The following is a 12760-nucleotide window of genomic DNA, read 5'->3' on the forward strand; positions in this document are numbered from 1 at the left end:
CTATGAATTATAGTTCTACTATAATAGTAATATAGTTTTCCTGGATTCATTAGAAGTTCATTGAAAATCTAATCAAGTCTAAAGAGTATAGCGTTCATAAAACATATTTTAAATACACGTTTTATGTATTTTTAACAAAAATAAAAATACATAAAATGTGCTTTTTATGTGTTAGTGTGATGCTTTAAGAAATAATTTCACTATTTAACTGCGACGCAAAAGGACTTAAACATTAAGTTCTTTATCTTGGGATTGTTCTCACCACAGAACTAATACACGTAAATGTTAGATATTTCGTTTTGAATATTTCAAATAGCTATTTTGCTTGGTTTAACTTCGAACTCCACCCACTGAAGTGCTTCCACCAGGAACAGAATGTATTTTGAACTACAAATAAGAAGCGGGTCCTTTTCTCTGGTAGTCGCTAGTGGTGAGGATCCTGGCGCGACCGATATGACACCTGAACACATTTTATTTAGTTAAATCTATATTTTGTTGAATTTTAAAAAATGCGCATTACATTAAAAATATCGATATTAATTTTACTTCCGTATTTAGTTTGTTAATTTTTAAATGTAACTTTGTAGGCTTTATTTTTTATGTTGTTTTCCTTTTCCGTCAGGCATTAATGTGGAGGTCTTACTATTTCCTTTTCTCCTAAGTTTAAAACTGGCAGTTGGTTGTCTAAACAAAAAAGGCAGAGCTGACAAGTGTTTACAAATATCTTATCTAGCTTAAGCAACAACGGATATATGTGTGTATATCTGCTGTGTACGCATCTTCGCTGGACTGGCCGCTAGAGCTAATTATTCATAATGTGTCTTCCTCCAGAAAAAGCTTCCGAGTTGAAACAGATAATACACAACCATCTCCTCAGGGTAAGCTAACCGTATCACCCTTAATTTTTTTGTTTTGCAAGCAGTAACTTTATTCTGTATTGGCCATTTTCGACAGGGACGTTTATTTAATTCTCCAAATGACTCTTCTGTCGATTGTATACCTAATAATTAAATTTGCAAATACAGCAAACTGATACTTACCTATTTTTAAGAAAAAGATTAAATGATTAATCATATGTCGTATTGTTAAATTTGGCTATTTGAATTATTGTTACGGGTTTATTTAAAAAGAAGATATTTACGCTTTAATTAAGTTTTTATGCTACTTTTAAGACACATCTTTCATTTTAATTTATTCTTCATCTTCAGTTTATTTTCTTGATTTTTCACAAGTGCCCACAGATTCAGATCTGTGGAGTTTCTTTACAACAAATCTAAATGAACAATGTTCTGAAGATAGTTTGCCACTTTTGTTTTATGAAACAGTGTTCTACTATCCTAGAAAACCCACACATAATAACCAGATAACACACCTAAAGCTGCTTATTCAACTCTAATTTATGCTTTCTTACAGAATTGCTGATATACAGTTGTACAGTTCTTTTTGTAATTCTGTAGTGTCATTTTCTCAGTTTGAAACAATGGAAAGGTTAGCAGTTTTATCTTTTTCTGCCCGTCAGATGGACGTCCATGGACGAATCCGAGAAGTCCTGGCAGAGACTATAAAAGACGATGAAGGCTCGGCGCGTCGGCCTCTGTCTGAGGGAGACTTTGTACGCGCTCTCCAACGCCGGGGCATCATCGACGATGTGATGAGAGACCTCCACTTCACTCAGGTTTGCCACCGTTTTGCAGACTGTGACAGACTGAGGTTAACATTTGAAGATGTCTGTTTTACATTTCTAACATGTTAAATGCCACAAATAAAGTACTATCTCTTACTTCTTTGTGATAGGAAAGTGCTCCAAATATTGATGCAGAATCTCTGTCCAAGCCTGCTGGTCATCATGTTGACCAAGATAGTACGCATCTTAAGAAAAGTAAGAGACGTCACTCATAATGCTTAATGGGAATAAATGGACTAAGTTCTCGGTCTAATTTGTTTTGATTCTCTCTAAGCTAATCTTGATCCATCAAGGCGATACCTCTATCTTCAAGTTCTTGGAGGTAAGGCCTTTCTGGAGCACCTCCAGGACTCAGAGCCTCTACCTGGTCAGGTGTGTCCCACGTTTACGCTCTACCTGCACTTCCGCAACCAGAGGTTCCGCTCCAAACCGGTTCCTTGTGCCTGTGAACCTGACTTGAAAGAGGGTTTTCTTCTAGAGATCCACAGAGACAGCTTTGGTAAGAGGAAACCGCGTAAGCGAATGCAATCACGAGACATCTACTAGGGCATGTCGCACAGAAAAACTCAGAAATTTTTACATTAATCTTAGAATTTTCTAGAAATAAACAAGGATATTTCTGAGCTCCAAAAGTTGATTATTTGCAAGAAAAAAAACTCACAAATTTTGAAATTAATTTCAGAAATTTTCAACCTTTTTCTAGAAAATTCCTATTTCCAAAGTAAAAAAATTGCTATAGTAAACTCCAAAATTTTGAGAGTTTTCTAGAAGAGTTTCAGAAATCGAAAATTGTAAAATTTTGAAACTCAGATAAATCTCAACATTTCTTAAATATTTTTGGCAAAATTTCACTCCGTCCTTTTCTACAAGTCATCCTAATACGCCAGCTGTTTATTTCTTTTTTTTTTTTTCTGTCTGCGGTGCGGCAGGAGACGGCAGTAAGATGGTGGATGCAACCGCCATGCTGTCCATGTGCGACACAGTTCACTTGGTGCTGATCAAGACAGACACTTCCGGTGAAACGACGCTGGTCTCGTCCTACTTCCTGGACTGGAGGATCGTCCTCGGCTCGCCCAGCTGCAAGACGTGCTTCGCCGTGGAGATGATGGGAGTCGGTGAGCATCACCGGACAGCGGCGACATCAGCCGCATTGTTCTTTGCATCTTTTCTCTAAAGCCGAGGAAAAAAAAACTGTGATTGAATGTTGAGACATTTTCAGCTACCATAGGTTTTATTGACGTTTAGAAAGACGGACTCCTCCATGTGGATTCAGTTTCATTTTATTTATTGTTGTAATTAGAAATTAGATGGATAAACGGAGCAAAGAGTGGAGTCTGTATTTCTCTTTGGAAGTCAGTAGCACAAAGCTATTTAGTGATATGTTTGTGTGTCACCAGGAAGTGAGAGTAAAATCCCAGCAGGTGTTTTGACTGTCAGTCTGGAGCTCTTCCCTCCTCTCCAAGAGACTTTGAATACCGATGTCATCATCACACAGGTAAAAGCAGCGGCATGTAGAAAACGGGGGCTTTGGATCGGCTACATGGAGTTAAATGTTAACGATAAAAATTAACAATAAAGGTTAATGATAGTTCCCTCCCTTATTGGAGATAAACCGCCTTTAAAACGTTTTTTTGCGAAGGTTCATGGAGCTGTTTTACAAAAAAATGTGCCAAGATGTTAGCATTTAAAACTTTCTTTCTCGCTAACCAGAGAACTTTCTTCTGCTTTTTTTTTTTTTTTTTTTTTAATTTCCTGAATGAGCAAATGTTGAATTATTACCACAGAATTCCATTACTGCTCTCCAGAGTCAGTCCTCCCAGGAAAAACCATCAATGCGGTGCTGAGAAAGAAACATGAAAGCTCTGAATGGAGGCGCTGATGCCTCTGTGTTTTCTGCGTTTAGCAATCGCTGGAGAGGCAGAGGACTGCAGAGAAGGAGAGGCTCTTCTTGGTATACGCCAAGCAGTGGTGGAGAGAGTTCCTGGAGATCCGACCGTCCCATCAGTCCAAGCTGGTCAAGATCTTTGCCCAGGTTCATCTGATTTTTCATTCAACTCTTCTTAAGTTAATCTTCAATTAACAGGGCAATCTCTTTCTTTACTCACAGCCGATAAGCTGGCCTGATTTCTTTGATTTTGGGTTATCGGTTATCGACCGATACTTACATGTGAAACCGATCTCATCCACCAATCTTATTTACCTCGGCAAAAGTCTAAAAATCAACCACCGTCCCCTTTTGCTCTGCAGCAAGAAAGATTTAACTGACAGACTGCTCCACCAGGTCATGTCTGCACATTTTCAGTGAACAGCAGCCACCCCACGGTTTCCAAATCAGCAACTTTCTTGCTATGTTTAGCAACATTTCAGACAAAAACGTCGGTCTCAGCCAAAATTGTAATCAGCAGGTCAGGCTTTTTAAAGGTCGGTAATTGGCGATCGACCAGAAAACTGCAATTAGTGCACCCTTAATTTGAGCAGTAAACAGTCTGCCCTGTCTGCAGGATGAGAACGGTGTCAACAGGCCCGTGTGTTCCTACGTGCGCGTCCTCCGGGCCGGACGGCTGCTGGAGAGCCCTCGACAGGCCGCTCGATTCGTCAGCCTGCTGACCCATGAAAGGGCACCAGTGGTGGGAGGAGGGGGCAAGCAGGAGCAGTGGTGCACTTTGATGGCTTTCCTGTGCAGAGGGAAGGTGAGTTTATGGCAGTGCACTTACTGTAATGCTCATTAATCACTATCGGAGTCAGGCAGTAGCAGTTTTACAGGTTCTTCTACTAAACCTCCAGCTAAGTGTTTTATTTCTCAGTTTCAAATTAGCACCATTGTTCATGAAGGAAATGACTTCTGACTTCTGTTGCACGTCTTTCAACACTTCAGCCTTCCTGGCATTTCAAGTTGGAAATAGACTGAACAGGTGCGGCTTGTTAAAAAGGTTCGACAGAAAAATGAAAAGTTGTGTTTGAATGAGCCACAACCTTTCTAGAATGTCTGTCCATAATCGACAAACACGGCAAATCAGCACAAACGAACCCTGCTAACTTTCAACCATAACCTCATCAGAAGAACACAGTATCCTACTGTCAGTCTGTGTCTTTACTCTTCAGCACAGCAGGAAATCTACGACAGAAATGCTGCCAAAAAATAAACAAAGAAGTTGTGAGGACTTAGTGAAAGTCTAGACATAGGCCTAATATTTATATTATATTATCAGGCTTATATATTTGAATTATGTGACATATTATGACACTCCAGTCTCTGATTTGTTTTCTCATCTGATGTTCACACGTATCTACATCCCATCAACCACTCCAAGAAGATGTACAGCAAAGTGGATTCACATACTGTATCAGTATTGATACATTTTATTCAGTATCTGCAGCATGCTGTTTAAAGGGGCAGCTTTTTGTAATATTGACTTTTATTTTTATTATTTTAGCTTTACATCATATTATGATGTCATTCCCACACCTGGAGTGTTGCCTTGATTCTTTCCTGCATGTTTCAGAAATCCTTTAATCTCCCATGGCAACTAGTCAGCTGTGCAAAATAGCTGGTTTCACCAAGTGTTGCCTTTGAGAACAGGAGTTTTAAAGAGACAGAGGCCCAATTTCAAGGTGTTAAATTACGAAATAAAATTTCTTCTAAGTCATATTTTATATATGTAGCATATTTATGACAACTGAAGTTAGCATAGTTACTTGAATGTGCTGTAAAATTACACTATGTGCCTGGAAAACACATAATACCACCTCTTCAGTTTTAGTGGCACACAAACCTCATTTGAGTTTCCATTAAAATGACTTTAAATTACAGATAAATCTACACATATAGTGGTAGATAGCTGTTTAATTTCTTCCTACTTGGAAGACTATTAATAGACTTTATCCTCATAATAGCTTTAGTGATTGGGTTTAGCTGTTGCTTGGGACAAGATATCCTGCTGCAGCTAAAATGATGTTCCAGACGTCAGAAAGCGTCACTTCAACTCTGCTCAGCTGCCTTCACACGTTCCGCGTTTCTGAGTAGGACGGATTGTGTTCTTTCCGAGGAAGGGAGATTTGTGCAGGGTTGACTGGCTGCTGCATTTGATAGTGGGGAATTTCCCAGAGTGCCTCAGGATAAATGCTCAGTCCCTCTCCTCAGTGAAGAGGCTGGCAAGACAGGCACAGCACAATTCTCACAAAGTGGCCCTTGTCAACTGTGATTTATGAGTTTCATTCCAGGGAAAATTAATTTAGCCTCATCAGACCCCAGCCTGTTCTGATGCTACCGTCCATATTAGCACTTCTGGGGAACATCCATCACCCTGACTTGGCCGTAGCCTGAAGCTGCAGCCCCCACTACTCGGCCGAGGCCATTTTACTGGAAAAGGTGCACAAGTGAAATTAGAGTTGCTTACTGTTAGAGCCAATTTGTTGGCTACAGAGCTCATTTCCTCTTCGGCAGGCTGGTCTTTTGTGTGTTCAACACTTCTGAGAAAGACACGCAGTGCAGCGAGAACAAGATATTGTTTTCTTTTTTGGAGGGCGGGGGGCTTCCAAACACAGGACGGTAGCAATGTGATGAATTAGGCAAGTATGTTAAAACAACATCTTTTCTGTTCAGATCTACAGCCAGGAGCAGTCGGAGTCTAAGTAGCTTAATTTTTCTCACAGACGTCACGGTTAATCTGTTGTTTCACATCCGAGTTCTAGTAACCTGCATCTCTCCCCTTAATTAGTGTCTTACAAACATTAATAAGGTCTATTGCCTTTTGGATTTCCAAACCACCCATAGATCCCAACCCAGCTCTGTCTGTCCTCCCTCAGGGAGACTGTGAGGACCACGCTACTCTGCTCTGCAGCCTCCTGCTGGGCTTCGGACTGGATGCATATGTGTGTGTGGGCACCAAGGTCAACAGCGGTCCACACACCTGGGTTCTGACCCGAGGTACCGACGGGAGCGTCACTTTCTGGGAGAGTCTGACGGCACACAGGTACAATTTAGTTTCACCTCCTTACAAACACAGACACACCACAGGTCGTACACCTTTTGGAACAGGAATGTTTTTAACGTTGATCTGATCATTGCACTCATAGAAATGTGAATATAATTATAAGTACAGGGATATATATCTAATTTGAAAATATCTCCATGAAAATACACATTTTGAATATTTTCTTGATGTTCAAAAACTGTTCATCAGGGCAGTAGACTGCATGTGTGTACTTGTATAGCTGTCATTGGGGGGACTTACTCTTGACAAATGACCAAAATAGTGTGAACGTTTGTAGTTGTGAGGACATTTTGCCATGTCATCACAATGTGGAAACATCATTTGTGGATTAGAGGTTAAATTTAGGACTAAGGTGTGAATTGAGTTCTGGTCAGGGTTAGTTATGTACTTGAGTCGGTTAGAAAAAGGCCAGGGTTAGTCCACAGAAATGAATGGAAATCAGCGCAAGTCGACACGCATAGTGAAACAGGAGTGTGTGTGTGTCAGTAGAGTATTCCTGTTTCTCAACAATGTATGTTCAATGAAATATGTGACAAATAGTCATTTTATAATTGATCTAAATAATGTTTTTTTTCTTGTGGGACGGATTTGACCTCTCCTGTGTTTATGTGATCAGGTATCTGCACCGGCCCATTGATCCAGATGCTCCCCCACTGGTCCCCCAACCCAAACCGTCGTCCCCTTATCGCACCGTGGGCTGCGTCTTTAACCACCAGATCTTACTGGCCAACTGCCAGCCGTCTGACGCGGTGGAGCTTTGTGTGTTTGACTTCCAGGTAGGATCCCTGTGAACCGCAAAGCTCCTTTAAGAGAAACATTGGGTTGCCCACACTTAATGCGTAGGATCATTAACAACTTCTGTCATGTTGCCATGAGAAATGACAACAAGGTACTGTGAATGCTGTGCACTGGGTGTGTGTGAGCATGTTTTCCATCCGTTTTCCCTTCAGAATCAGTCACGCTGGAAGGCGATGAGTGAAGAGGCTCTAAAGTCGGTCTGTGCTCCAGGCTCCACCACCTCTTTACCTCCTCTGCCTCCTCTCTGTGCTCCGTCTCTGGATCCTGCTGAGGTCAGCAACCATTTGGAGCTGGAGATGCGCTTCCTGGTCTCGGAACACAGGAAGGTAAAACTCGGCGGTGAACACGGTGCTGTTGCTTGAGGGCTAGGAGTTTCTGTGATGAGTTAAAGGGACAGTTTTGTGAAAAATTGTCTTATTTTTAGCTTTACGTTATAATGTTATTCCTTCATCAAAACATACTTAATTCTTTCATGCAAGTTTGAGAAATCTTTAAATCTCCCGTGGCAACCATTCACTCGTGCAAAATGCCTGGGAGGACCTGGCTCCGCCATCGAGACGCAGCTCCTCCTCAGACCTGCGATCTCTAAGCTACCACCTTATGCCTCACAGAGCAGCCCTACCCCACAGCTCCCCCACTCAGCTCCTTCAGACTAGCCAGCAGCAATTAGCAAACACCTGGTGGAACTGCTCATCTGCTGAGCTCATTATTAGAGAACTTCTCAGAGCAGCGCTGGTAAAAACGTTGTTGAAGGGTTAATAGAGCATCAGTGTTGTGATGACCTCCTGAAGGCGGAGTTTCAGAAAGAGCAGAAGTTTTTAAAGAGACAGAGTCCCAATGTCAAGGCATTAAATTGCAAAGTCATTGTTGATATACATAGCATTTTTTTTAACAACTGATGTTAACATAGTTACTTGATTGTACATAATTTGCATGAAAAACACATAATACTGCCCCTTTAAAAATGAAAGCTGCAGTGATGTCGTGTCTTAGTGGTAGAGGTGGTGTACCATGTGCTGAGGGTGTTTACCTTGATGGAGCTGTCCTGAGTTTGATTCCCAGCTTAAGGCCATTTATTTCCCGACTTTCTCTTCTCGTCAGTAGCTACTTCCTGTGTAGCTCCTGACGAATCAAGACCACTGTCTACTTTTCTGTGTATTTCTGTAGACTCTATCTTCTCAATAGCAGAACAAATAAGTATGATTTCTGGGTTTTAACTTTTAACAACCTGTCCCCTTCAGTACCATTTGACCAAGTAGTGTTGATGGAATCATTTGCAGAAAACGTAGAAATGCCTTTCTGTTTTGTCGGTTTTGTCCTCCAGGACCTCGATCTGGCTACAGTGTGGGACGATCACCTGTCCTACCTGCTGTCCTCAGCCCTGTCGGCTTATGAAATGGAGCGTTGTACCGGCGTCTCCTGTGGCAACGAGGAGTTCCAGGACGCGGTGAGGAGGGCCGTGCCAGACGGACACACCTTCAAAGGCTTCCCCATTCACTTCCTGCACCGCAACGCTCGCAGAGCCTTCGCCACCTGCCTCAGGTTCTACATTGTTCTAGTTACATTGACAATCTGATCCTTGGGCCTTATTACTTAATTAAATACTAATTTTAGTGTATTTTTGTTTGAAATATTTGTTAAAGCAAAAGTAGAAGTGCTCTGTAAGTATGATGCTACAAAAGAACGGTCGAAAAATCTATAAATTCAAGATAGTGTAGTAACTGAAACTGTGCTAAGATTTTCAGTATCTGCTAGTTAGTGGTTGCTTGTTTTTTGTTCCATGAACAAAAAAATCCTATTAAAAGTGCTTGTTTAAGTATTCTGTCAATACTTGTGGTAAGTATAGAAAGAAAAGCCAAAAACTACCTCAAGCAAGCGTAAAAAACATTTTTGTGAAATTGAAGATGCAATCTGCTGGGTTTCCTTAGAAGTGTTGAATCTACTTTGAATAATTAATTGAGCATACTGTACAATTTGACAACTGGGATCATTTAGAATCTATATGTGATTGAATTGAAATTCTTTTTTTTTTGACATTGTGCTTTAAAGTGCTTTGAAACAACATTTGTTGTGAACTGGTGCCACATAAATAAACTAAATTGAATTGAGGATGTTATTCTGAATGTTGCCGTTTCCTCTGACCTTTTCCAAAGCAATACTCCAACATGTGCTTAAAAAAACATTGATTGAACTTCTGACCTCTGCGTATCTGATGGTTCTTTTGCGTTAATGAAGTACTTTTTCAAGCTCTGTCCCCATTTCTTACAGGTCGCCATTCTGCGAGGAGATTGTGTGTTGTCGTGGCGACCATGTGAGGCTCGCCGTTCGAGTTCGGGTGTTTGTGTATCCTGAGAATGCCTGCGCCGTATGGATGATGTTTGCCTGTAAATACCGTTCTGTACTCTGACCAGCAGGCAGAATGTTCACCTACATAATGCCTCGTGTTGCACATGGACCACAGGGAAGGTTCTACTAACACAAAGCCAGGCCCAGCTGATGGTCAACAGAACCAGCGGGTCCACAAGAACACAGAACTGAAATGAACTAAAGGAATGATGTTGCTTTGACATTTATTTTGTATGTTAGAATCTTTATATGTAAAGACTATTTCTTCTATTTATATTTTGCAAATAAACTGAAATTTGTCAAACTTACTGCACACTTTTTTAAATAAATATTTTCAGAGTGCATGTCTTAACTGTTTTTCAAGTGTTTAACAAGAACACATCTAGGACTTGTACAGATGAGTCGTAAATGAACTCATTTATATGAATCCATTTAGGACCTATAGTGTGTACTAAGTGGACTCATCAATATTTAGGACTCGTATAAATAAGCTCTAGATAGACTCATCTATATGAGTCCTAGAGGTGTACATATTAAAGCACTTTTGCCTGCTCTGGAAAAAGAGCTGGACCTTTAGGCAGTTGACCTGGAGCCGTTGTGCAATCTGTTGATATGAGGGGTCCATGATTCAACCCATTGCTCACCGTCAAACACATCTACATGCTAAACTGCATAAGGAGTTCCTGTCTGAGTTCCTATTACACCCTTTTTTTTTGTGTGACTACAAAAAACTAGTTGTTAGAGGTGACATTAAACAATGTTTTTACTCAAAGTCTTGTTGAGACCAGATGTTTTTATACACAATATATAAAAACCATTTTTTCTCACCAGCTACATTTCCATTGACCATGTGCGTATTGGAATTACGAAAATAAATTTCCTTAATGGAAATATGGCAATTCAGAAGGTGGGGGGTGGAGCAAATAACCCTTTTATGATTTAAAAAGAAATTTGTATGGTTCGCAAAATTGTAATGGAAATTCTTGTTTTCACGTCACACCATGTCATGTGATCAACAACCGGATTTTACTCCTGGCAGAAAAGAAGACAACAGGAGGTGGTAGTGTGAACTTATTCATGAGTAATTTTAGTTTTTTTTTGTTAATTGACATTAGCAGAATATTAACAAAGTTTAGCGCACATTCATGATGTAAATGTATCGAGTGTCTGACATTAAATCAGTAAAACGTTCCTTGTTAAGGTAAGTTATGATTACAAGAATAAATCCTATCGTATCAGTTCATTATTGCCCCCTGAAGAAATGTTTCCTTACAGGAAAATGGGTAGAAAATAGGAATTTAAACACAAACAGAAACAATCTATAATATTTCATTGACAGTTCAAAATCTTTGAAATATCAGTACAATATCAATGAAACAGCATGAGGCCCAATCACGATAAATGCCCAATTAAATACACTTTCGTATTTTTTTGTTTGTTTTATAGAGAACTGGTTATTTATCTCCTTATATAGTTTATGTAAACAACTTTTTTCATATTTATGTATTTGAAAATAAGAATGAATCATTTCAATTTTAAGACAACTTTTGCAAAGCGTATTTTTCATGAATCAAAAAAGCTCACACGATTTAACTTGTAATGCACAAGTGAAACTCTAGATGGCAGAGGAATCCTGATAATGGCATCGTGGATGAACTTGCAGGTCTTCGTTCAACTGTAGAGAGCCAGTTTTCACTGGCCCCAAAATTATTTGAAAAGATTATGCTAAATTAACAACAACAAAAAAAAAAAAAAAAAAAATTGATATGTCAAGAAAATCTTATATATAATTTTTTATTTCGGGTGTGTCTCAAGTGAAGGGTTCAAAAACCTTTACAGTATAAACAGCCATTTTTTTCCCCTTCATTACTTATAATCAAATGTATCTATTGCCACAAAATCTGCAGGACTTTTGAAAGAGCCTTAAACTCTAAGTGCCTTCTACATAAATTTAGCTTCATGATTAACCACAATTTTACTTTCATTTTCTTCCTTGCAATAAATAAATAAATAACTTCCCTTGTCAAACTGCCTGTAATGTAAAATGAAGGAGTGAAAAGCACATTGTTTGCAACTGAATGACAAAGAAAATGACTGAACAAAACCCAAAATATTTCTTGTACTTCCTGCTGTAGACACCAGGGCAAATGTTCCAAGAAGGCAGTTTAAAGAGCTGCAGAAACTAGCCTTTGTGTATTATTTATAATACATATATAAACAGCACAGTATTGTATGGTATTAAATGTGGAAGACTTTGCTCCCCCTCCCTCTTTTGGGACTGACACATCAGCCCAAACCCTGACAAGAACGCTGTGAGGACGGCCAATTAATTCGATTTTTCCAACATCTAATTTGCAATTCTGCATTTGCCCCAGAGTTGTTGAGCATCAGGTTCAGGAGGGAGGAAGAAAGAGGAAAAACACAACTAATGAATTATTCCCCTTTTTTTCAGAATGTCATTCAGCCGTATAAACACTCCTGTCCTGTCCCTCCTGTGTTTCACAGGATGTTTGATGCAGGGAAATCAGCTCCGTTTTCAGCCCTTATTAATCAGGGAAGCACATTTTGATTGATGAGACTGCAAAGGACTTATTGACCTTCGTAATACATGAACTACAATTAAAAAATAATAACAATAAGCAAAATCAAAACAACAACATGTACATTTTGGAGTCAAAAAGTTTTTTGTTTTTTTTTCTCCCCTCCAGGGGGTCTTTTTGTGGGCTCTAGTGTCCCTTATATGACAGTAGGCTGACAGGAAAAGGGGGGAGGGAGACATGCGGCAAATGTCGCCGGGTCCAGGAATCGAACCTGCGACGGCCGCGTCGAGGACTCAAGGTCTCCAAATGTGGGTCGCGCTATCCCCTACGCCATCAAAGAGTCAAAATGTTTTAATAAAAGCTTTTGGGTTGGATGTTTAGAAACAACAGATGAAGTA

The 12760-nt window shown here is 39.8% G+C and overlaps 1 protein-coding gene across 1 annotated transcript; it reads left to right on the forward strand.

The window, feature by feature from the left end:
- Nucleotides 1-644: 644 nt before the first annotated feature.
- On the forward strand, nt 645-10127 carry cep76 (centrosomal protein 76). The gene is made up of 13 exons (XM_044115842.1): nt 645-878; nt 1520-1675; nt 1795-1879; nt 1959-2183; nt 2614-2799; nt 3082-3179; nt 3588-3716; nt 4186-4374; nt 6491-6657; nt 7295-7454; nt 7629-7802; nt 8801-9018; nt 9745-10127. Exons 1-13 carry the CDS (start codon nt 816-818, stop codon nt 9881-9883), a joined length of 1989 nt encoding a protein of 662 aa, XP_043971777.1. The 5' UTR covers nt 645-815; the 3' UTR covers nt 9884-10127.
- Nucleotides 10128-12760: the final 2633 nt, after the last annotated feature.

The sequence above is a fragment of the Gambusia affinis genome, linkage group LG05 (genome assembly GCF_019740435.1).
Source record: "Gambusia affinis linkage group LG05, SWU_Gaff_1.0, whole genome shotgun sequence".
Lineage (NCBI taxonomy): Eukaryota > Metazoa > Chordata > Actinopteri > Cyprinodontiformes > Poeciliidae > Gambusia > Gambusia affinis.